The sequence below is a fragment of the Oryctolagus cuniculus genome, chromosome X (assembly GCF_051225735.1).
Source record: "Oryctolagus cuniculus isolate XC-2025 breed Fujian yellow rabbit chromosome X, ASM5122573v1, whole genome shotgun sequence".
In the NCBI taxonomy this organism is placed as follows: Eukaryota; Metazoa; Chordata; class Mammalia; order Lagomorpha; family Leporidae; genus Oryctolagus; species Oryctolagus cuniculus.
In genome coordinates, this window is record NC_142888.1 from 132,796,709 (window position 1) to 132,820,549 (window position 23,841).

Here is a 23,841-nt window from a genome sequence, read left to right on the forward strand (position 1 = left end):
GCCATTGCAGCCGTTTGGGGAGTGTACCAGCGGATGGATGGTCTCTCTCTCTCTCTGTAAATCTTTCAAATCGGTAATTCAATAAATAAAACAATAAATAAATAAGTGGATTCTCTCAACAGGTGAAGGGGAGAGAAGCGCGCTGGTGCTGGGGCGCTAGCTCATGTGGGCTCCCGAGAGCTGAGTGTTCAATTGTCCGAAACTTGGGCGCTGCTACCATTACGGACACTTTTAATCACATACACTCATGTGTACATGAATCACCTCAAACTCTAGGACTACAACACCTGGTCATTTTCTAGGACTGTTACCTAGGCTCTTGGGGTTTCCGTGCCTGCACCTGGGTGGCACGGGCAGCTACTGCTACATAAGGTACGTGACTTGGCATGAAGAGACTGACAGTGAGACCCCCGCCCACACCCAGAAGGGATGCTCACGACCCTTTCCCACTGGTCCTCCCCTCAACAGGCCCTTGCCACGGCTCCCCGCAGGCTGCCTTATCTGGTCTAGCCAGTCCAGGCCGCGAAGGCCTCCTGCTCTTCTGTCATTGTCTCTCTTGCCCATGCCCCTCCACTCAGCGCCAGGGAGTGTCCAGTGCGGCCCACAAGACCCGTGCCCAGCCTGCCCGTTCCCAGTCTGTCCCTGGCCTTGTGCAGACGCCCAATCCCCGCTCCAGCGGCCGCCTCCCCAAAATCGCTGTGCGGGCTGCGTGTCTCCCGGGTGCCCCCTGGAGTCGGGGGCAGGGCGCACGGGGTCCAGGAAAGGAGAGTTCAAGGAAGGCGGGTGACAGGCGCTGAGGCGAGGCCGGCACGAGCCCAGCCTCGTGGCGGGCTTGCAGGGAACCAACCCTGTTCCGAGAGGCCACTCGGCCGGGCCTGGTGGCGCAGGCACCCTGGGCAGCCCAGCTGGTGTCAGGGACCAAGGGCCGGGCTTCGCCAGGAGCCGAGGCCCCTCCGGAACCCAAGGGATCTCCAGGCCCAGCAGGCCGCAGCGCGGGCTCAGCACGCCCGGAACACGTGGGGGCGCCTTCCCAGGGGACAGCAGGCCGCAGTGCGGGCTCAGCAAGTCCGGAACACCTGGGGGCGTGTGGAAGTGCATTCGTTCTGAGAGGAGGAGCGTGATGCGGGCAAGAGGCATGGGGTCTGTCACCACACAGACCCGGGAGTCGCGTGAAAGCGGGCCAGAGGCTAGCAGCCCGCAGACGCGTTTATTTCAGTCGGTTCAGCAGCTTAAATAGCCGAGGCAGCCAATCTGGTCAAGGGGCGGTCTGTGCCCCAACCAATCACAGCCTGTTGCCAGGCAGTCTCCGAAGCCATCCAATCACAGCCTGTTGCCAGGCTGGCTCCGTCGCCAGGTGGGTTTCCAAGCCATTCCTGAGTAACTGGCGCTGGCTCGCCAGCGGCCATCTTGGCATGGCCTTCTCATTCCACCACAGGGGCGCCTTCCCAGGGGCCTCCCGGCGCAGGCGCGGGGCTCACCCCTGTGGCGTTCTGTGGAAGGGCCGGAGCTGGGCGCCAAGCTCGCCCCAGAGCCCCAGTCCCTCAGCGGACTCTAGCAGGCGGGAAGCCTTTGCCGTGGGCGTCAGGAGGCAGCAGAGCCTCGATGCATGCCCCCGACAGGGGCTCGGACGATGCCGGGGACGCAGGCGGCCGGGAATGGGCCAGCAGCTGGACCGGCCCAGAAGCAGCGGGCCCTGCTGAGGGGGCGGGCGCTCCTCGAGCCGAGGGCTGTCGCAGGCCGCAGGGCAAGGTGGCGAGGCCTCTGCCTCAGCCCAGGCGTCCACCGCGGCAGGGCGCCAGGTGCAGGAGTGGTATCCTTTCCAAGGCGCACCCCAGGGCGGAGGGACGGGGCCGAGGGACGGGGCTGAGGGTGGCCTCGGGCAGGCAAGGAGCGCCCTGGGGGCAGAGGACAGAGAGAGGAGTCGGGGAGCCGACGGTGGCTGGAGGAGGCAGTCTGAGAGCACCGGCCCAAATGGCGGGAGCGGGTGCTGTGGGCGAGCGTGGCGCCAGGAGACGGTGAGGAGCCTCGGCTAGCCCGGGAGGCCAGAGGCTCGAGCGCAAAGTTGCCTCAGCTGAATCCCCACCAGCCGACTTTCGGCGTCATTCGTGTCTGCCACGGAGGCAGAGGTTGCCCTCAGATGCCTGGCTCCAGGTGCCCGGCCCTTCAGAGGGGCGGTCCGCAGGGCGCTCACAGTGATTGGCAGCCAGCTGCTCGTGTACGTTCTAGAAGGGGCAGGCGGCGGCCCGGGTCGGGGGTGGGGGTCGGTACAGGCAGGCAGGCACGCAGCCGGGGACGGCGCTAGTCTCTGGCAGAGGGCGCCCTCTGGTGGACACCTGGAGACATTTCAGTGTGAAGTCGAAGGAGGGGACCTGGTCACTGCCACACCTGACTACTGAGGCCTGCTGAGCTGCACACTGGAGGGTTAGGCCCAAGGACTGCAGGGGGCCGCGGCAGGGCGGGGAGGGGGGCCGCGGCAGGACTCAGGGCCCTGGGCGTGAACTTAGCCCCTCTCACGTGACTTCTCTTTCCCTTCCCTTTTAGCCGAATAGCTGCCGAAAACTCTGGTCTGCTTCAGATTTCCATAGCCTCCTTGTTCAACCAGCTGTCCTTGGTGGCGCAGGCCATGCAGCGCTTTGTGCCTCCAGGGACGTCTCACCGTGGCACAAGGGTGTGGGGCCCAATCCTGAGTCTGGCCCTAGGCTGAGCAACTTTCTCTAGGGCAGAGACTCCTGGCATTTGGAGAGAGAACCAGTGGGTAAGGGACTCGCTCAGGCTCTTTCTCCCCCACCCCACCCCTGCTCCCTCTCTCAGAAAACTCGCCTGCCATCCAGAAAAGGTCTCCACAAAGCTAGAAATCATTTTTAGTGATTAATATGCATAGCAGCAGAATGGGATGTGTTATCACAGGCAGTCAGTCCACTCAGAGACCATAAAGACAGAAAGAAACTTCATCCTAGCAGAGCAGATACAAACCATTGCATTGATGTTCTCAGGACCATCAATAGCTCGTCCTCCTGTAAGTTGACCGCACGCTCTCTCACACATAGTTCATGATGCATTTGTATCATGACAGCTGACAGTTGTGGTCACCACATGTGTCAGTTAATGGGTACTGTGGATGGATTGTTTTGTCCTCTCCCAAATTCCCTGTCAAAGTCCTAACCCCCGTGTGGTTGTATTTGGAGATGGGACATGTAAGGAATTCGTCAAGTGCCGGCTGCTCCTCTTATGATCTAGCTCTCCGCTGGTGCCTGGGAAAGCAGTGGAAGATGGCACCCGCATGGGATACCCGGAAGAAAATCCTGGCTTCGGATTAGCCAGGCTCCAACTGTTGCAGCCATTTAAGGTGTGAATCAATGAATGGAAGATGTTTCTGTCTTTCCCTCTCACTGTCTGTAACTCTACCTCCCAAATAAATAAATAAATAACATCTTAAAAGAAAAGAAATAAATTAGTGCCTTTGCTGAACAAAGTACTTCCAGTTTTTGTCTCAAGCAAACCAAGATATTTCTAAGACAGAAGAAACTTAATTTGCACTCCAGTCGTCATCTGTTATCTTCCCAATTTATTCCTAACATTTTCTGAAGCCATGTAATGATATTGACAATTCTCTAGTCTGCTGTATGAAATATTTTATGCGTGTCAAAAAGGAATAACACAGTCACAACATCATCAATAAAATCATCAATGCATCAGCGTCATTTGCAAGTGAAAATGAAGATGGTATTTCCATACTAGAAAAATGAAAGCATATGTGTATCCGAGTTGCCTGGCTCTGTTTTCCACAGATAAGGTCATGGACCACCCCTTTTGTGATTTCTTTCAATTACCTAGTAAATGTTTCAAGTATTTTCACATATGTAATCAGTGTTTGCTAGGGGTATGGCTTTAGGTCTAGGTTAACTGTACAAAATAAAAATCGAAGCCCTGCAATGCAATGGTAATTCCAGAAATTTCTCTCTTTTTGTGTGAAATTATGGATACAGTTTGGGTATGTTACAGCAGTAAAGCACTGCTTGAAATAGAAAAAAAAAGAGAACCAAGTTCCAGAGATTTACAAGTTTGGGAGATAAACTTGGATTATGTGACAAGCTGTAATATCCATTACATCAAGTATTGAGACAGGCAGCATAGACAAGGCATGACAGTAATCTACCTTGGGGTGCTATGCTCTGTAAAGATTCCAGATAAAGTAGTATGGACACATATCTTTTTGTGACCCTTGATCATTTTAATGTATTGTAACACCAAGCAATAAACATTCTTTGTCGACAGAGAATGTTCCAGTATGACATAATCACATAAACTCCAGAAGATGAGATAGGATTAGCATCACAGATGCCTTATAAGCCACACTGATGCTACTTAACATCACATTTATTTGATGTGTCCACCACACGCAATACTTTTAAAAGTCACATTCTTTATTTGAAAATTGGAAGAATTATTGAATGTTCGCAAGCTGGGACCTTCAAAACAGCCCAATAAGCAAGTTTTCCATATCCTCAAAACCCATTCAGAGCTCTGCTATAAACTCAGAACAGCAAAATCTAGGAATTTTATCTGACTTTAATTGAAAAAGTAAAATTCCCATTTTAATTAGCAAAAGGTTTCCTTTTAAAAAGATGCAGAAGTACCCGATTTAAACTTTCTCAGAAATACATACTATAAACCATATTACTGTGCCATAAAATAATGAAGAAAAGAATTAGTGATGGTCACTGTGATGCCTTGTAAAGTGATAACAGATTCCTCCCATCCCTGTTTGTGCCTTTCAAAAGTGATTACTTGTGGCCGGGTTTGTGGTATAGCAGATAAAACTGCTACCAGCAATGCCGGCATCCTATATGGATGTCAGTTTGAATCCTGACTGCTTCACTTCCAATCCAGCTCCATGATAATGTACCTGGGAAAGCAGCGGAGGATGACCCAGGTGCTTGGGCCCCTGTGCCCACGTTGGAGACCAGGAAGAAGCTCCTGGCTCCTGGCTTCAGCCCGGCCCAGCATTGGCTGTTATGGTCATTTGGGGAGTGAACCAGTGGACTGAAGACTGATTTCTCCTCTGTTGCGCGGATCTGACCTCCACCATGTGCCTTGTATTTGCAAGAGGCACAGTTAGCTCATGCCACAAGTGGAAGCTTGAGGGACACTGGCACTTTGGGCTTTGGTCTCTCTTGCCACAGGAAGCCCTTTGCTACCTTGTGATCAATCTAGAAGGTCGGAAATCGGCTGTGGTGCAGCCCCACGATAGTCACATGACTTTGCACCAATCCTCCAGCAGCCCTGGACTGAGACTAGACTAAGCAGCAACTGAGACTAGACTAAGTTACTGGAATTAAGACTTATTCTATGCATCTGCTCTCCCACAATATGGCGCTGAGAGAGACCAAACAACCTCTACACAGCTGCCTCTCGCCAATTTGACTGATAAGCTGCAGGAGCTAATCCTGCTCCTGATTGGAGAGCAGCGTGCTCGGCGTGTGGGTAGCAGAGTTGGGATTGGTGGAAGAGGACTATAAAGGAGGAGAGAGACACCATGCACCAGGAACATCTGAAGGAACACCTGAGGAACATCTGAGCAGCCCCTGAGAGAGCCGGCCGGCAGTGTGCCGCTCCTCCGCGGAAGCGGGGAAAGCGGTGGGGGGTGCCGCCCCTCCACGGAGGTGGAGGGGTTGGCAGCTAACCCGGGACGGCGTCGTTCCTCTGCGAGTGAGGGACCAGCAGCTAACCCGGGAAGGGCCGGGCAGAAAGAACAGCGCAGGGTCTAGTGTCGTTCCTCCGCAAATGGGGGAGCGACACTGGACCTAGGCTTTGTTGTCTGGGGAGTGGGGAGGGTAAGAGTGCGCACATCTTACCACAAAGAGGGTTGCCATGAGAAGCAATTGAGTCTGTAAGACAAGTACCTGGAAGAAAAACCCATAACAAACTCAGTGCCACGTAAGCGTTAGCAATCATGATTTTCTTGTGTTGCTGTCGTAGCAAATGCTATTTGCTCCAGTTATTGTAGCTACACAAGAAATTACCACAAAACATTAGCAGTTTAAAACCGCCATAGGTTATGCACACATATTCAGGGGGTCAGGAACTGAGGCAGGGCGTGGTGGGTACATGGTGTCTCTGCCCTGTGAGGTCCGTGCCTTGGCTGGGGAAGATGCAAGCAGGTGGGGACCAGCAAACTCTGAGGGCTCTCATTCACCCACACATTGTGAAGTCTCATTCACCCAGAAATGTGCGTTCTCTTTCACCCACGAGTGTGCAGTCTCATTCACCCACACATATGCTGTCTCATTCATACTGATGTGTGCCTTCTCCTTCACCCATAAATGAGCTGTCATATTCTCCTACATGCATGTGGTCTCATTCACCCACTTGTCTGCAGTCTGATTCACCTACACATGTGCAGTCATATTCATCAAAATGTGTGTAGTCTCATTCACACTCTTGTGTGCAGTCTCATTCACCCACACATGTGTGATCTCATCAATCATACATGTGCAGTCTCATTAACAAACACATGTGTGCTCTCATTCACCAATGCATGTGAAGTCTCTTGAACCCATGAGTGTGTGGTTTCATTCACCCACACGGGAGTAGTCTCATTGATCTTCGAGTGTGCCATCTCATTCGGACGGATGTGTGCATCAGAGGTTCATATGCAGAGCCTTCTCACACCATAGGCTGTATCTAAAAATCGTGTCCCTCTGTCTTCCTCTCGCCTCCTGCTCATGGCATGGACTCCACACAGGCTACACGCCCATGAGGTGTGTTTGCACTAGATGGAGAGATGTACACTTATAAATCTGATGAAATGGAAAACTTAATAAAGTCTGGCTTAAAAGACATTGACCCAAAAAGGGTAAGGGGATGCACATACAAGTGTTCCATTTCCAAAGAGTCCATGGATCTCCACTTAAAAATAAATCGCATCCCACCTTTAATGCAGGGGCTTTTAAGAACAATTATTTTAATCCATCAGACTGTTACCTCCCTAAAACATGAAAAATGTCTCCTCAAATACTGAAAGTCTGCAAGGGAAGGAACAACATCTCTCTGGTTCACTCCTGAACCCCATGGCCTCCTCAAGCCAGCATAACACGAAAACTAAAACCAGAGAGCAACAGCACACACATAAAGAATGATGAAGCAAAAATCTCGAATACAGGCAAAGCCAATCCGTTAGTATCTACAAGGTATAATGCAGCAAACAGGAATCCAAGAATGACTGGAATGATGACTCCTACCGATGCAATTAAGCATACTGTGTGACGGGAGGAGAAAAACAGTATTCCAAATCTCAAGGATGTTAAATGGAACTCGTAAAACCTGGCATCCCTTCTTGATTTTTAAAACCCCTGATGAGACTGGAATTGCAGCCTCGTCTCAAAGCACCAGTGTCTGGACAGCCATGCCCCAGGCAAAATTACACCCTGCCCCCAAAGCTGCCCCCATCCCAACCCTTCCTGTGTGTCCTCTGCAGCTCATCATGCATGACAAATTCCTTCTCAAAGCATCCTCCACCCTCCTCCTCAATGGGGCTAGGCTGTGGCCCCAAGGACACTGCTTTCTCACAGCCCTTTCCTTTCCAGGGAAAACCCACTTTTCCTCTCAAGGATGGGAGGTGGGGTCCGTGACATGTCCTTCCTCCTGGTGCTACTTGCCAGCCCGACATTTCCTGCATTCTTTCAACATTTATTTATTTTTATTAATTTGGAGAGAGAGAGAGAGAGAGAGAGAGGGAGAGAGCATGCGCCAGGGCTGGGCCAATTTAAGACCAAGAGATAGGAACTCAATCCAGGTCTCCCACATTGATGGCAGGGACCCATGTACTTGAGCCATCATCTCCTGCCTCCCAGGGTGTTCATTAGCTGGAAGCTGGATTGGAAGCAGAGCTAGGAGTCAAACACAGGCACTCTAATAGGGGGCATGGATGTTCCATGTGGAGTGTTAATTTCTGCATCAAATGCCTGCCCCTCCTCCACCCTTTAAGGAAAGACCTAGGAATAACAAAAATGGCAGAAAAGGAAGCTCTAAGGGCCCATCTCTCCACAGAAACACCAGAAAGCAACGAAACACTGTGCGAGTACACTTTGTGAGAACTCACAAGAACACTCAAAGATTTCCAGCAACCAAACACTGGATCAAGATAACGGTGACGTAAGCAGGGTAGGTGAACTTTCTGGTGTTCCAACTTAGCCTTGCCCCATAGCCCTCCCTCCCCAGCACAGCAGTGACCTTGAAGTCAAGGTGACCCACAAGTCAAGTGCGGTTCTTGGTTCAGGGAGGAGGAGAAAAGCCTTAGCTCTCAAGGAACTGCGCTTGTCTGTTTGTACCTACCCCAGGATTCCCTAAGGATGGACAGGAGGCACCAAGCAAAGAAACTTGAAGAAATCCAGAGAACAACGTCTCAACACATGGCAGTATCAACAGTGCCCTAGGAGTTATGAAAAAGGCAACCAAGTAGCAGCTACGGAGCCAGAAAGTCCCAAAAGTGAAGTGAGGAGCACACAATGCTGTCTTCAACAGCCGACCTGAACAGACAGGAGAAATGACTAATACCGGGAAGATAGGTAAACTTAAATCATCCAGGCAGAGAGGGACGAAAAAAGAATGAAGAAAAATGAGCAGAGCCTGAGAGACCTGTGGGACATCATTGAGGAGACCAACAAACATGTTGTTGATTCTCAGAAGGGAGAACAGAAGTGCTGAAAGGAATATTTGAAGAAACCAAGGTGGGCACTTGGCATAGTGGTTCAGATGCCACTTGAGATGACACATCCCATCTCAGAGTGCCTGGGTTCCAGTCCCAGCTCCGCTCCTGGTTTCAGCTTCCTGCTGATGCCAACTGGTAGTGGCCCAAGCACTTGAGTCGCGGCCACCGATGTGGAATACCCAGATTGAGGTCCTGGCTCCTGGCTGCCTGAAGACGGACAGCCATCACTAATGACACTCCAGCTTTCTGGACCAGGAAATTCATGACCAGCCAAGCACTTCAGATGAAGCAAATGGACTTGGGTGTCCCTCACCCTGGAAAGGCAACAGTCCCTAGCACAGAAACTGGGGGAAAACTCGCTGCAGCGTGCATGACTGGAGCAGGTGCCGTCTTGCTGTTTGGATTCAGAACCCCTTTGGGAGGTGGCAAACAACTGGCACTGGCGTGCACTATGATTCCTTGCACGATGCCAAGAGAATGAACCTTAACTCAGCCTGGAGAGGCATGGCCTGTAGGAGAAGAAAAGGATCCCAGGGAAGGAGGGAGAGGGAGGCAAGGATGGAATGCACAAAGGCAGGGGGTTGTGGAGGCCAGTGTTGGTGCTGGCTAAAACAGAGCTGGAGGTTGGGTAAGAGGAAGAGGAGGTGAGATTCTGCCGTGACTTCCTCTGCAGTGACTGGGTGGATTTTCCGTGAGGGGATTCATAAACTGTAAATGCTTTCAAAGGAATGTGCAGACGGGGAAGGAAGGTGCCCTGATGGAGGTGAGGAGGCTTCCGCAGCAGCAGCAGAAGCAGCAGAGGCAAGGCGGGGTCTGCTGTGTAGTCCATGTGCCCTGCACAGCAGGTCAGACACAAGACTCAGACAAGATGGCCATGATGCCGGGGCCAGTCTCCCTCGATTCTGCCTGCCCACCCTCGAGCCCACTCTGAATCCCCAACACCTGGGCCACCAAACCCACACCTTCTGGTGTCACCACAGCTTGGAACATCGGGTCTGAGGGCTTGGTCACAATGCATAGCTGCTCGTGGACCAACCCTGCCCGGGCACCATGGTGCAGCCAAGACTTGGGACCTGGCATAGCTGAGCACCACACCAAGGGGTCTACGGATGGCACCGGCAGTGCCCCCTTCAGCTGTCCTGTCTGGGCACCGCCCGCACGGACTCAAGGCCAGCTTTGCCCTGGCCTCCGCACCACCTCTCTCTGTTCCTCCCTGTGTTTTTCACACTGTGGCCCCCAGGTCCTGGCGCTGACACGGGTGCCTGGATAAAGAGTGCTGCCACAACCTCCTGGCCAGGGTTTCTCCTCCAGGGTTATCTGGAAGGCACATCTCGATCAGCTGTGCAGGGAGCACAAGGCCCCTGTGCCCCCAGGTATGGCCCCAGGGCTGGACCCCAGCATCCCCAGATGTACCACACAGTGGCCAGGGCCTGCTCAGTAGCCCGTGGTGTACACATGGGTTTTCCTCCTTGCTGCCAACCCGGCCCTGCCCCTCTGTGCCAGGGAAGTGGTTTTGCTCACCCCCGGGTGCCCCCGGAGGGAATGCCTGAGCCAGTTTTCCTGGTGCAAATTAAAGCCCCTGCCCATGCCCATGCCACGAATCTCCTGTTCTTGCAGCCTTTGCCCCAGCACATGTCTCCCCTTGCACCTTCTTGAGGATGGAACCCTCCTCCTCCTCAAACACATACCTCGTCCCTCTCCGGCTCGTTACCGACTGTTCGCATGGACAGCAGCCCGCCTTCCCTGCCCCTTGTGCATGGGCAAAGGTCTTCATGCATTTGAAGATGCCCTGTGAGCTGCTGGCACGCAACTGCATCCAGTCTCCTGCACAGGCTAGGGCTACAGAGACCATGAACTCTTCCCCCAGGCACTCAGGTAAACACGACTCTAGGTGCATGTGCTAAATATCTACTATCGATTCACTCATGCAGACTGTACAACTCGAGGTGTGCAGCTTTGACACAGGGTCAAGCTGTGACTGCCCGCTCCCAGTGCCTCCAGATTTCTGTCCCTTTCTGGGCCAGCTGATCTGTAAGCTGCAGATGTCTCATCTTGACTCCTGGAGATGTCCATGAGTTCTCTGGAACCCCCGCTCCCAGCTAGCTCCTGGCTGCAGTTTGGCAGAGTTCTTTCATCAGCCCAGTGGACAAAGGCAACAAAAGTTGCCTTGACTCCTGGGAAGGCAGGCTGCCAAGACCCAGCTCCTCATAGCCAGGTGTGCACCCAGCCTCCCCAGCTGGCTTCAGAACCACCTGTAGGAACCAGCTGGCTTTTCACCCACCTCTCACCAGGAAATTCCGTATGACACACTCAGGGGCCTCCCTGGAGCCTTGATCTAGGAGAGTAGGAGAGCAGAAGCTGAGGGTACGAGGCAGAGTGGCAGCTGCGAGAAGAGGCTGGGACCACCGTTGCAAGGAAGACACCAAGATGCTTCAGGGACTCCAGGGCCCCGGGAGGGCAATCCCCAGAAAGGCTTATTAGAGAGGAACCGTGTGGGCCCTTGGGAGGCAGGAACGTTTTCATATTTTCCACATGCTTCTCCCATCCCCCTGGGCAGGCCAGGCTTTAGAATCAACTGTACTGAGGGAAAGAATTGCACATGATGGGCGCTGATTGAAAAGGATACTAGAGGTCCCCTGGAGGCAGGCCCACCAGGACCAACTCACAGAGATGGAGAAGGCCCTGCTCAGGGCTCAGGGGTTGACACCTCTTGGGTTGCCCACATCCCACATTGGAGCGCTCGGGTTAGAGTTCTTTTTTTTTTTTAACTTTTATTTAATGAATATGAATTTCCAAAGTACTACTTATGGATTACAATGGCTTCCCCCCCATACCGTCCCTCCCACCCACAACCCTCCCCCCTCCCACTCCCTCTCCCCTTCCATTCACATCAAGATCCATTTTCAATTATCTTAACATACAGATCAGCCTAGCACACATTAAGTAAGGATTTCAACAGTTTGCTCCCACACAGAAACATAAAGTGAAAATAATAGATGATTTTTTTAAATGATGATGAAATCAGATCAGACCTATTGTCATGTTTAATCCCAGTGAGAGTCAAGTTGGGAATTGATAATTTTTTTTTTTTTACAGAAGATCAGTTTAGTATGCATTAAGTAAAGATTTCAACAGTCTGTACCCCCATAGAAACACAAGGTGAAATATATTGTTTGAGTACTCGTTATAGCATTAAATCCCAATGTACAGCACATTAAGGACAGAGATCCTACATGAGGAGTAAGTGCACAGTGACTCCTGTTGTTGACTTTACCAATTGACACTCCTGTCTATGGCATCAGTAATCTCCCTATGCTCCAGTCATGAGTTTCCAAGGCTATGGAAGCCCTCTGAGTTCTCCGACTCTTATCTTGTCTAGACAAGGTCATAGTCAAAGTGGAGGTTCTCTCCTCCCTTCAGAGGAAGGTACCTCCTTCTTTGAAGACCTGTTCTTTCCACTGGGATCTCACTCACAGAGATCTTTTTGCCAGAGTGTCTTGGCTTTCCATGCCTGAAATACTCTCATGGGCTTTTCAGCCAGATCCGAATGCCTTTAGGGCTGATTCTGAGGCCAGAGTGCTATTTAGGACATCTGCCATTCTGTGAGTCTGCTGAGTATCTCACCTCCCATGTTGGATCACTCTCCCCTTTATTTATTCTATCGGTTAGTGTTAGCAGGTACTAGACTTGTTTATGTGCTCCCTTTGACTCTTAGTCCTTTCATTATGATCAATTGTGAACTGAAATTGATCACTTGGAATAGTGAGATGGCATTGGTACATGCCACCTTGATGGGATTGAATTGGAATCCCCTGGTATGTTTCTAACTCTATCGGGTTAGAGTTCTGACTCTGCTCCCAATTTCAGCTCCCTGCTAATGTGCACCCTGGGAGGCAGCAGGTGATGGCCCAACTGTTTGGGTCCTGTCACCATGTAGGAGCCCTGGATGGGCTTTGTGGCTCCCAGGAACCTGGGAACCACTGGTGAGGGTAGAGCAGGTACGGAGAGCCTTCAAAGCCCCATTCTGAGACAATGGCCATTATTCGACCAGCCTGCTGGTCCCCTGGAAGACTGCACCCAAAGGCTCTTCTTATGGTTGGCCTGAGTCATTGCTCACCTAGCCCAGCCTTTCCTGACCAGTGTGGTGAGGAGTGTCAGAAGGAAACACAGGCAGCTATCTACCATCATGGCCACCGGTGGCAGTAAATAGCAACTGGGACAAAGGCCTAGCCCTGAAGTTGAGAAAGACAGAAAGTCTAGGAAATGCGATGGCTATAGAGGGCTCTGCAAAGCTCAGACATAATCCCGGGAATCTAGAAAGACAGGAACCCCCACAGGCCTGGGGCCCTGCTCAGCAAAGTCCTGGGAAGGCCCAAAGCTCCCGGCTCTGCCTACACTTGAAGCTCTGCCCGAGGCGGAAGTGATGGCTACGGCAGTGTTATCAACTGGCTGGCTGACTGGGGGCGTTGTGCTCCAACACACACAAAGGCTGGGAAACATACTGGCTTAAGAATCTGAAGAAGTATCAGCCGGATCTTTACAGGACCATTAAGTTAATGAAGCAGACACTGCATTGGGCATGCACAACAAAGAATGCACACTTTACAAGATTCATTCACAAATGCATGAAACAGCTCCAATAACAACAGATCCTATACAGGGGAAGATTCTGATTTCCAGAACTGCCACGCTATGATATGGGAAATGTCCAGTGTCCAAGAAAACACAGAGACAGGCAAACAGACAAAATAGTACGGAAAAGTCACTGCAGCATGTTATAAAACAGTGTATTCTATTTTTAAGAACTCTTTTCTGTTCCGGTGATTTGAAAAACCACTACATACAGCCGTAAGTCTAAAACTGTTGATGGACTGATATGGTGGAAACATGTAATGTGCATGTGGTTTAAAAATACCACAAGCTTAGGGAGGGAAGTACGGGGGCCATATAGGAGCAAACTTAATATGCTATTGGAAAGCCAAGACACTCTGGCAAAAAAAAAAAAAAAGGACCTAAATGAAAGATCTCTGTGAGTGAGATCCCAGTAGAAAGAACGGGCCATCAAAGAACGAGGTACCTTTCTCTGAAGGGAGGATAGAACTTCCATTTTGACTATGACCTTGTCTAAATAAGATCAAAGTCGGCGAACTCAAAAGGCTTCCATAGCCTTGGCAACTCATGGCTAGAGCCTAGGTAGATTACTGACGCCTTAAACAAGAGTGTCAAATTGTTAAGTCAACAACAAGAGTCACTGTGTACTTACTTCTCATGTGGGATCTGTCCTTAGTGTGTTGTCCAATGTGAATTAATGCTATAACTACTACTGAAACGGTATTTTACACTTTGTGTTTCTGTGTGGGTGCAAACTGTTGAAATCTTTACTTAATATATACTAAATCGATCTTCTGTATATAAAGAGAGTTGAAAATGAATCTTGATGTGAATGGAATGGGAGAGGGCGCGGGAGATGGGAGGGGTGCGGGTGGGAGGGAAGTTATGGGGGGGGGGAAGCCATTGTAATCCATAAACTGTACTTTGGAAATTTATATTTACTAAATAAAAGTTTTAAAAAACTTTATATGTTATTTTAAAATTAAATTGGCATAAATCTGTAATAGATTGTTAGAAGAGGACATCTGTTATCCCCAGGGCAACTTCTAAGAAAGTAACTTTAAAAATTGGTAAAAGAAAGAATTAAAATGGTCTAGAAATATCAATGTAACACCAAAGAAGATAGTGATGTAGGAACAGAGGAACAAAAGAAATGGATGATGGGGTTGTGTTATGGCGCAGTGCAGTTAAGCTGCCACTGGAAACTCCGGCGTCCCATACTGATATGGGACTGATATGGACTGGTCCTTGTCCCAGCCGCTCTGCTTCTGATCCAACGCCCTGATAATGCACCTGGGAAGGCAGCAGGTGATTGCCCAACCACCTGGGCTCCTGCCACCCAATTGGAAGACCCTGATGGAGTTCCCAGCTCCTGGCTTCAGCCTGGCCCAGCCCTGGCTGTTATGACCACTTGCGGAGTGAACCAGCAGATGGGAGAGATCTGTCTGTCTCCCTCTCTCTCCTTCTCTCTCCCTCTCCCCCAGCTCAAATAAGTAAAATACTTCAATTTTCAATAAAAATACAGTACCTTTTCTTCAAACAGGAAAACATGCAGTTAAAGACATTAAAGCAGAACAGGTTTCCTTTTAAATGGTTTTCCCACCTTCTAAAACAAATAGCAGTAATAGTGAATAAGGAACAACACGGACACTCGAGTTGCAAAAAATACTATTTTGACGGCTGTTTCCATGTCTTGGCTGTTGTGAACAAGGCTGAGACAAATGTGGGGCTGCTGTATCTTTCCAAGGTGGCAACTTCTTTTCCTTTGGTAGAGTGATTGCTTCCTTATATAGCAATTCTAAGGTTAATTTCTTTAGAGCTCTCCATACCAATTTCCACAATGACCGCACCAATCCCCATTCCCACCAACAGTGTATAGGAGTTCCCTTTTCTCCACACCCTTGCCAGCATTTGTTAAAAAAAAAAAAACACTCTAAATGGATGCACGTTGTTCTATGTGAGTTATTCCTCAATAAAACTGATCAAACTGTTGCCTCCTGCAAGACCTTGGAAGGCAGACGTGCTGTCCAGTACTGAAGTGCCCTGTTGGAAATGACCACAGTGCTGGGGAAGCGCTAGCAGTTTCTTGTCACTTTGGGAAAGAGGACCACAGGCTTGAGCTAGCAGTCCACAGGCAGATCTGCCGAATGAGAGCAATGCCTTATCATTTGGGCCTTTTCAGGTTGAGAAAGCCAATCACTTCTGAAGCTGCAATTCCAGCAACTTTTTTAAATTTTATTTTCCGTTTTCTTTTTGAATGGCAGAGTGACAGCGAGAGGAAGGGAGGGAGGGAGGGTGAGCGAGAGGGAGAGCAAGAACGAGAGAGAGAGAGAGAGAGAGAGAGAGAGAGACTGACTTTCATCCATTGGTTCACTCTCCAAACGCCCACAACATCCAGGGCTTGGCGAGGACAAAGCCAAGAGCCCAGGAACTCCATCTGGGCCTTTCACCTGGGTGGTGGGAGCCAAGTACTTGAGCCATCATCTGTTGCCTTCTAAGGGTGTGCACCAGCTGGAAGCTAAGCTGAGCTGGGACTTGAACCAGGCTCCCCGATCTAGGATGCAAGTGACCCAAGCTGTACCCCAATCACCGTGCCAAACTCTTGCTCCAATGTCCGTAATTTGTAAAGGCAGTTTGGAATCAGCCTCCTGAGAAAGATACTGACTACAGTGGCCGAGCAAACAGCTTCAGAGTGTTGTTTTCCCATTTAAGCTCACTGCTTGAGAAAGCCTCCAGATGGGTGCCATTCATTGTCAGAGAGGGGCCCAGGCCAGCAAAGACAAGAGAAAGCAAAAAGATGAGAGATTTCAAGCTTAAAACCAAGTGTAAAGATGAGCGACTTCAAGACTAAAAACGGACCGGAAGCCAAACAATCTGCAGAGCCACATAAACTGCAAGCTAAGTCTGCCAAAGCCAACAAGCGTTCCAACACACCCCCACAGGGGCCCCTAAACTGGCACCAGTAAGTAGCACGCTGCTGCCCACACCACGCAGCCTCTCTACTGCTGACTTCAGGCGTGGTGTATGGCAGGGGGCGGATGGATAAGGACAGAGTCCCAGATGGCAAAGCCAGTGGCTACAGAGCACGCTGTGAGGATGAGTCTTTCCCAGAGGACAGGTCCAGGGGCCCCCTGCCGCCCCACTGCTGGGGCTGCTGCTCAGAGGGAATCAGTCTGCTGCTGTGGACCAGAGACTGCAGTGTATTTCCCATTCCTCCCTCTGATCACCTTCAGATTGCACTGGAGAAGCTAGCCTCTGCTTGTCCCTTCTAGATACACAACTCTTTCAGGTTTTAACCGTGCCTTCACCATCCCACTAGAGACGTAACCACAGCCTTGTCATTGCATGCCATCAGGTGCGCCCAGGGCCAGCGTCCTGGGCATGTGACCTCTGCATGGGTCCCTGATCTCAGAAGGCCCCCACACTCTGTCCGGCGCTCTGCTGTCACCACTTGAAATTCCTGTTCACTTTGTATTTGAACTCGTGTTATGTCAGTGAAGTCCAACGGAGCAATGTGCAGGCAGGCCGACGGGGCAGGAGGCAGCATGTGTGCTGGGCATGGGGCAGACACAGCGGGCTGGGAGGACCTCGGCAGATATCTAGTATGGTGGCAATCACAGCTGGGGCACAGAGGAAAGAAACCCCTGACTCTGCGACCATACATTTCTGCCTCTGGAAAACTTCCCTCATGTCGGCCTGCAGTCACCAAGAGATTCATGTCTCCCGTTCGATCCACAAACCGCTGTGCTGTGACTCCTGCCTCCCCTCTTCTACGGAAACTGAGGGAGGAAGGAGAAGCGGCAAGTGAGGGTGAAACAGGAAATGAGGACCACACACAGGTTCTGGCTGAGCTGTCCACACACATGGAAAAGAGTCCCCGTCCCCAAGTGATACCAGTGGAAGCCGAGTCCAGGAGAAGCAGACCTGGGGTAGAGGAAAGACAAGCTCAAGTGTCCTGTATAATCACTGTTGGGGAAAGACAGACTACCTTCAAGCCAGGGGAGATGGAGGAGGACCAGGGCAAAGAACCCTTGTAGAGTTCAGGAAGGGGGCAGAGTGTTACTGCTAATGGTGTGTGTGTGTGTGTGTGTGTGTGTGTGTGTGTTGCAGGGTAAGCAGTGGGGGATGGGAGCTCTGAGAAAGAGAAGACATGAAAAGAACAACATAGTGCAAATAAAGGCAGGGTGATGGGTCCCTAGACCTTGGTCACCGTGGCCAGCTGAATGCAGGGCTCCCTGACAGAGAAGAGGCAGACCACAAACTCTGAGAAGTACTTTAATGAGAAGTGGCAATGAACTGGGGGACAAAAGCCAAACTGAACCTTGGGAAAGACAGGAAACCCTGGCAGAGCAGCACAGCAGAGCCTACCAATGAAACACAAGTAGAAGGGGGTACTGGTGTGGTGTAGACCCTGGCTCAAAAGGTACCAGCAGCTTCTGCAGACGGGGAGACTGTATGCAACCAACCAAGGAAAGCAGAGTCAGGCAGTAGCCGCCAGTGGGTGGCAGCCCTCAGGCCTCCCAGACGGCTCTGACCATGAAAGGGCGTGGGATGGGGCCCACTCACCTCAATGCATCTGAGACTTGTCATCAAGGCACTCTTTGGCCGCTGCAACAGACAGAGGCACAACTAGACTCTCCAGGTGCAGGGAGGTGGGAACCCTTCCCTCACCCTGTGGGACAGGACTGACTCAGCCACCCCAATACCCCGTTCAAACCTGGCAGTCCCCAGCCCTGAGAATGACCCACTCACTCAAGTTAAAGAGAGACAAGTTTTCCAAATTGGAACATAGTGCTCGAGTAGTTCTGAGACTCTGGTGAGGAACAGAATCATCCAGAATCTGATAAAACATGTACACTGCCTGTCAAGCAGCAGTTAAAGAGAAAATACATGCCGAGTCTCCAAACGGGCTAAAACATGATTCCCGGACTTCCTGGCGAAGCGTACATGTGGTTCAAAGGACGTTATTTCTATGTGGGTGGGGATGGAAGGATGGACGTATAGACAGCCAGGTAAATGAGCACAAGGTTCCAGGGCCAGGTCTGCCAGAGTCTCCATCCCACAAGAATGGTGGTCCCAAGTGGCCCCCTACATCCTCAGCCCAGCCCCACGCTGCCCCAGCCCGTGCACTAAGACACCTGGTCTTCCCTTGCTACCCAGCCTACCAAGTTCATCTTTCAGTCTGTTGACTTCCCTCTGCAGCACATGACACTAGCCCAGCAGACAGGGGAGAAAGCAACATGGTCAGTATGCTCTTACCTCCTCCCTCTCCTTCTCTCCTCACGCGCCTCTGGCCCTTACTGCCAAGCACCCACCCCCACCCCATCCGAAAGCCCAGCGGCTAAACCGGAAAGGGGCCATCCGTCGGGAAGGAGGTGCTCTCTCTTCTGGAGGGTGGGCGGTGGGAGGGGAATGAGCTTAACCGGGACACAGACCCCGCTGCTTAGGCCTAGAGAGCATTACTTGAGGGCAGGATTGCACTGCAGGCGCTGGCTGCCTCCTTCTCTGTCGCAGATGATGAGCTGGCCCATGGTCGTCTGAAAGAGAGCACACAATGTGGCTCCCTGGGCCGAGGAGAGAGGCAGAAAGGGCTCTCTGGTCCAGCCTTCCCGGCGCCCTGGCTTAAGGCCAGCCCTGCCACCCTGCCTCATTTCTCACAGAGGTGTCTGAGCAGGAGGAGCAGTTTGGGTGTAAGGTGAGGACTTGGAGTGACGGAGCCAGTTCCCCCTCCACAGCCCCCTCCATTTCAGGCAAATCTTCTCACCTGTCGGTGGGGGCACCCTGGCGTTGACATCTCCCTGGGCCATAGCCAGGAGCTGTGCGTTTCCTGGAACTCGAGAGCTCTTGGTCTTGGAGTCTCCCTTGCTCCCTACTCCATGACATGCAGACAGGCGAGACGGCCTTGACCTGCTTGCTGGAAACTAAAACAGAAATTTTTGGCTGGCTGCTTGTGTGTGTGCGTGTGTGCACGTGTGCGTGTGTGTGTGTGTGTCGGGGCTGGGGTGAAGCAGGGTATAGAGACGGGACGCAAAAGCCTAATCTCTGCAGCACTTTCTCCCGGGGTTGCCAAGGGCCACTTCAGGGCAAACAGCAGGAGTTAGGAACACCCAACCGTGAAGGGGTTGACCAGTGCCCCTTCCTTGTTAGGGCCCCCTCCCCCGCCCCTCTGCCAGGAAGAGGCCGACATCAAGTAAAGAGCTGAGAGGAGTGCCTGGCACCTCGGAAGCATTTGATCCTCTTAAAATGGCATCAGAGGACAGAGGAGCGGGGGTGGGGCGTGGGGGTGGGGAGATGTGTGTGTTGGGAACACGTGTGGGGCAGAGGAAACCACTGGAGGAGAGATGGGGAGGATGAGGGTGCCCTACTCACTTGGCCCTTTGGGGCCGGCTGGCTGAAGCGGTCGGCATCTTCTTGGGCCACCAGTTCAGGCTCCTTTGTCCTGCTGGCCGCAGGCTTCTTCCCGGTATGGTGCCTGGGCTGTTTGGGGCCCCAGGGGGCCACGGCATTTTTCTCAGCTCTCCCAAGTGCTGGAAGGCCGGAGACCAGAGGGTAAGCTCCCAGTCCTGGGGGAAATTCGGAGAGATAGGCCTGGGCTTTCCTCCCCAGGACAAGTCTGGGGACACTGCCAGCCACGCCCTTCTTTTCCGGGGAGGCCTTGCTCGGAGAGGCCTGGGCCACGCGGCTGGACTTGCCGCCTCTCTTCCCGCTGACCGACTCCACCGTCTTCTTTGCCGGCGGCTTGTGGGGAGCAGAGATTCTGAGCTCCCCAAGCAAGGGAACAGAGGCTGGGAGAGCACCTGGCTCCCCAAGGACGTCCCGCGTGGCGGCGTCTCCGGGGTCCTCCGGGCCGCTGGACTTGGCAGGGCTTCCTTCCCTGGGGACAACCTCCCCAGCCGGCAGCGGCAGCGGCAGCGGCAGCGGCAGCGGCAGCGGCGCCTTCGGGGTCTCCTCTGAGGGCAGGTTGGAAGGCTCTAGGTCTGACGGCCGCTGGCTGGCTGGAGCGGGCTCCTGGGGACCCACAGCGGGATTTCAGGCGCCTCTCCGGTTCCTGCCCTTCCCCAGACCCGCCCAGGGGCGAAGGAAGGAGGTGGCAATGCCCGGGGGGAGGGGGGCCCACCCAGGCCACTTGCCCTGCCCTCCTGAGGCAGCCCCGCCCAACCTCTCACCCAGGCCGCCCTCATCTCTGCCATCCCGAGGGGGCGTCCTCAGCCAGGCCGCTGTTGCCCGCGCCCCACGGCCTCCACGGAACACCTTGGCCCCTCGACGCCCGTCAGAAGCCCTCACCGGGGCCGCCGCTCTTCGCGACCACCGCCCTCCCGGTGACGCCGACCCAGAGCCCCGCACCCCGGCACTCACCTCATCCCCAGCCGAGGAGCTCATGTCTCCAGAAGCACAGCGAAGCTCGCGGGAGAGAGGGAGCGATCCTCACCCGCACAGTCGTCGAAGCCGGTCTGAGGCGCACGGCAGAGCGCACGGGCTCTGCGGCCCGCCAATCAGCGCTCGCCTCGTAGCCGCCCTTTGAGGGGGCGACCAGTGAGCGCGCAGCGAGCGAGCGCCGTGACCTGGGGGCCCGCCGTGGGAGGGGCCGAATTCCAGATTCCGAGCCGGCGGCCCCGCCCGCCAGCTGCCCGAGCTCGGGCCTGGGGCTCTGCAGTGCGGAAGGGGCTGCCCAGGCTGAGCGCCGTGGCTGTGACCCGTAGGAGGCATGCTGCGGCCCGCGAGAGGGAGCGGTCGATGCGCGGCTGACCACCCGGGCCGAAGAGCAGAGCGCGCTTCCCTGTCAGCAGGGGCGAGCACGGGGTTCTGTGCAGGCCGGCCTAGGAAGTACCTTCGGCTTGGCGAACTCCCTAGGCCGTGGAGGCGGGAAAGGCACCCCGTGCTACAAGTCAACGAGTGCTGGTGGCCACTACAGCTCTGCCTGCTGGCCGGACTGGAACTGCGGATCCAGGTCTGCACCACGCCCCAGCGAACTCAGAGGAGAGGGAATTCCTGTGCTCACCATCAGCGATCTGCAGATGCAAGCCAAAACCTCGAGCCACTTGCAGAAGTGGCTCACGGCAGAGCCTTCCACAGTGTTCATGCCACTGGCATGAAAACACACATCTGCTTTGATGCAAACAAAACCTGGGAGATTCATGCCAATATAAGGGGTGTCTTCCAGAACTTCCTGGAAAGTGTGTGATATGGAAAACTGTGTGGATTTCAAAAGGGTCCCCCCCCCCCAAAAAAAGCTTATCTTTTAATTTTGCTCTCTACAAAAACGATTTATCTATGTATTTGAATGGCAGAGAGTTACAGAGATGGAGAAAGAGAGAGAGGAACTCGACTGCACCAGGCGCTCTTGTTTGATGGCTAGTGTCCAGGGTGGAGTTCCTGATCCTGGGCTTCAGTGTAGCCCCGCCTGGGCTGTTGCAGGCATTTGGAAGTGAACCAGGGGTTAGAAGACAGCTCCTTGTCATATGGATAGGATGAAGTGTCAAAGAGACCATATAAATAGCATCACGTGCCTGGTAATAATAATAGACAGAATTAAAAAGGAGGGAATGTCCAACATGGGAAGCAGTTCACACAGCAGACTCATAGAATGACAATCGCTTTAAGTAACACTCTGACCTCAGAATCGGCCCTTAAGGCATTCTGGTCTGGGTGGAAATCCCAGGGGAGCATTTCAGGCAAGGTAAGGAAAGACACTGTGGCAAAAAACGTTCTACATGAAGGACCTCCGTGGGTGAGACTTTAGTTAGTGGAAAGTGTAGGCAGCCTTTGGACAAATCAAGGCCAGTCTTGGCTTGTGGATTTCTTGGGATAAGAAAGTCACATACTCCCATCCTGAAGGAGGATGATAATCAAGAACGCTCTGTTAAAATTATCTGTGCCACCGGAGGCCCCGATAAGTTGCTTACGTATGTTGTTATCTTTTGTGCTTCTTTGTGCTTCTTTGTGCTGGTTATGTATAAATACCACCGAGACATTGGAATAAATGAGCCTTGATCAGCCTTGTTGTCTTGGCTCCATTCTCTGCGATCGCTTGCCTCTCTTTTAGGTCCCTCTCCCTCCCTCGGGTTCCGTTCGACTGGTGCGGCTGACCCGCACAGAAAGAAGCGGCCACCAAAGAAGGATGTACTTTGCTCTGAAGGGAGGAGAGAACTTCCACTTCAATTATGGCCTTATCCAAATACTGATGGAGTCTGTGGTCACAAAAGGCTTCCATAGCCTTGGCAGCTCATTGCAAGAGCCTTGGGTGATTGCTAACAATTAAATCAGAGTGTTATTGTTAAATTAACAACAAGAGTCACTGTGCACTTACTCCCCATGTAGGACCTCTGTCCTTAATGAGTTGTACCATGAGAATTAACTGCAAAACTTGTTCTCAAGCAGTATTTTCTACATTGTGTGAGTGTGTGAGTGTGTGAGTGTGTGTGTGTGTGTGTGTGTGCAAACTGTTGAAATCTTTACTTAGTATAGAGTTGCTCTTTTGTACATAAAGATTTTTATAGAAAACTTGTATTTAGTAACTATAAATTTTGAAAGTACAACTTTTGGATTACAGCAGTTCCTCCCCCCATAACCACCCTCCCACCCGCAAACCATCCCATCTCCTACTCCCTCTCCCACCCCATTCTTAAGATTCATCTTCAATTAACTTTTTTTTTTGACAGGCAGAGTGGATAGTGAGAGAGAGAGAGAGAGAGAGAGAGAGAGAGAGAAAGGTCTTCCTTTTGCTGTTGTTCACCCTCCAATGGCCGCCACGGCTGGCGCACTGCGGCCGGCGCACTGCCCTGATCCGAAGGCAGGAGCCAGGTGCTTCTCCTGGTCTCCCATGGGGTACAGGGCCCAAGCACTTGGGCCATCCTCCACTGCCTTCCCGGGCCACAGCAGAGAGCTGGCCTGGAAGAGGGGCAACCGGGAAAGAATCCAGCACCCCGACCGGGACTAGAACCCGGTGTGCCGGCGCCGCAAGGCGGAGGATTAGCCTATTGAGCTGCGGCGCCGGCCTTCAATTAACTTTAAACACATAAAGATAATTAACTTTATATACATAAGGATAACTAAAGATGAATCTTAATGAAGAATGGAATGGGCGAGGGAGTAGGTGGTAGGACGGGAATGGGGGTGGGAGGGTAGGTATGGGGAGGAACCACTATATTCCTAAAGTCGTAGCTATGAAAATTGTATTCGTTAAATATAAACTTTAAAATAAAAAAGCAGATAGCTCTTTCTCCTTCCCTCTCTCCCTTCATCCCTCCCTCCCTCCCCCCTCCCTCTCTGTCACTCTGCCTTTCAAATGAAGAAAAATAAACAAACAGTGTAGCAGCACAAAGTTATGAGGAAACTGGTGTCTGGCACAGTGCTGGTGGGCATGTAAATTGGGACAGCCACTTGGCAGGGTTAGGTGGCGGGACCTGTGGATAGCAAGCCGTTTGCTTCCTTAAGCTCTTGTCCTTCTTCTGAACACTGCAAATATTATCCATCGCATATGAACTGACTCCCGAGGCCTGTAGAAAGCAAACTGCAAAACA

At 52.2% G+C, this 23,841-nt stretch overlaps 1 protein-coding gene and 1 long non-coding RNA gene across 4 annotated transcripts; one reads left to right on the forward strand and one right to left on the reverse strand.

Annotated features, from left to right (window-relative positions):
- Positions 1-561: 561 nt before the first annotated feature.
- On the forward strand, positions 562-3,446 carry LOC149119776 (uncharacterized). Of its 3 annotated transcripts, none has more exons than XR_016227579.1 (3): positions 562-1,354; positions 2,542-2,755; positions 3,238-3,446. It is a non-coding gene; the product is annotated as an uncharacterized LOC149119776 (long non-coding RNA). The 3 variants fall into 3 exon arrangements; XR_016227580.1 differs by lacking the exon at positions 562-1,354 and adding an exon at positions 1,373-1,799; XR_016227581.1 differs by lacking the exon at positions 562-1,354 and adding an exon at positions 2,242-2,421.
- A 14,144-nt stretch (positions 3,447-17,590) lies between these two features.
- LOC138847517 (uncharacterized protein CXorf49 homolog) lies at positions 17,591-20,810 on the reverse strand. The gene is made up of 4 exons (XM_089323965.1): positions 20,678-20,810; positions 19,691-20,329; positions 19,086-19,242; positions 17,591-18,858 (listed from the first exon to the last, which is right to left on the reverse strand). Exons 1-4 carry the CDS (start codon positions 20,699-20,701, stop codon positions 18,740-18,742), a joined length of 939 nt encoding a protein of 312 aa, XP_089180091.1. The 5' UTR covers positions 20,702-20,810; the 3' UTR covers positions 17,591-18,739.
- Between the last annotated feature and the right edge of the window lie 3,031 nt (positions 20,811-23,841).

What these genes read in the sequence shown, in the direction of transcription:
- LOC138847517 (XM_089323965.1), bottom strand. Translation starts at nt 20,701, where the DNA reads ATGAGCTCCTCGGCTGGGGATGAG. An exon ending in AGCCGGCCCCAAAGGGCCAA is followed by an intron (nt 19,243 to 19,690) that starts GTGAGTAGGGCA and finishes TTTCTGTTTTAG; the next exon opens with TTTCCAGCAAGCAGGTCAAG. An exon ending in CAGGGTGCCCCCACCGACAG is followed by an intron (nt 18,859 to 19,085) that starts GTGAGAAGATTT and finishes GCTCTCTTTCAG; the next exon opens with ACGACCATGGGCCAGCTCAT.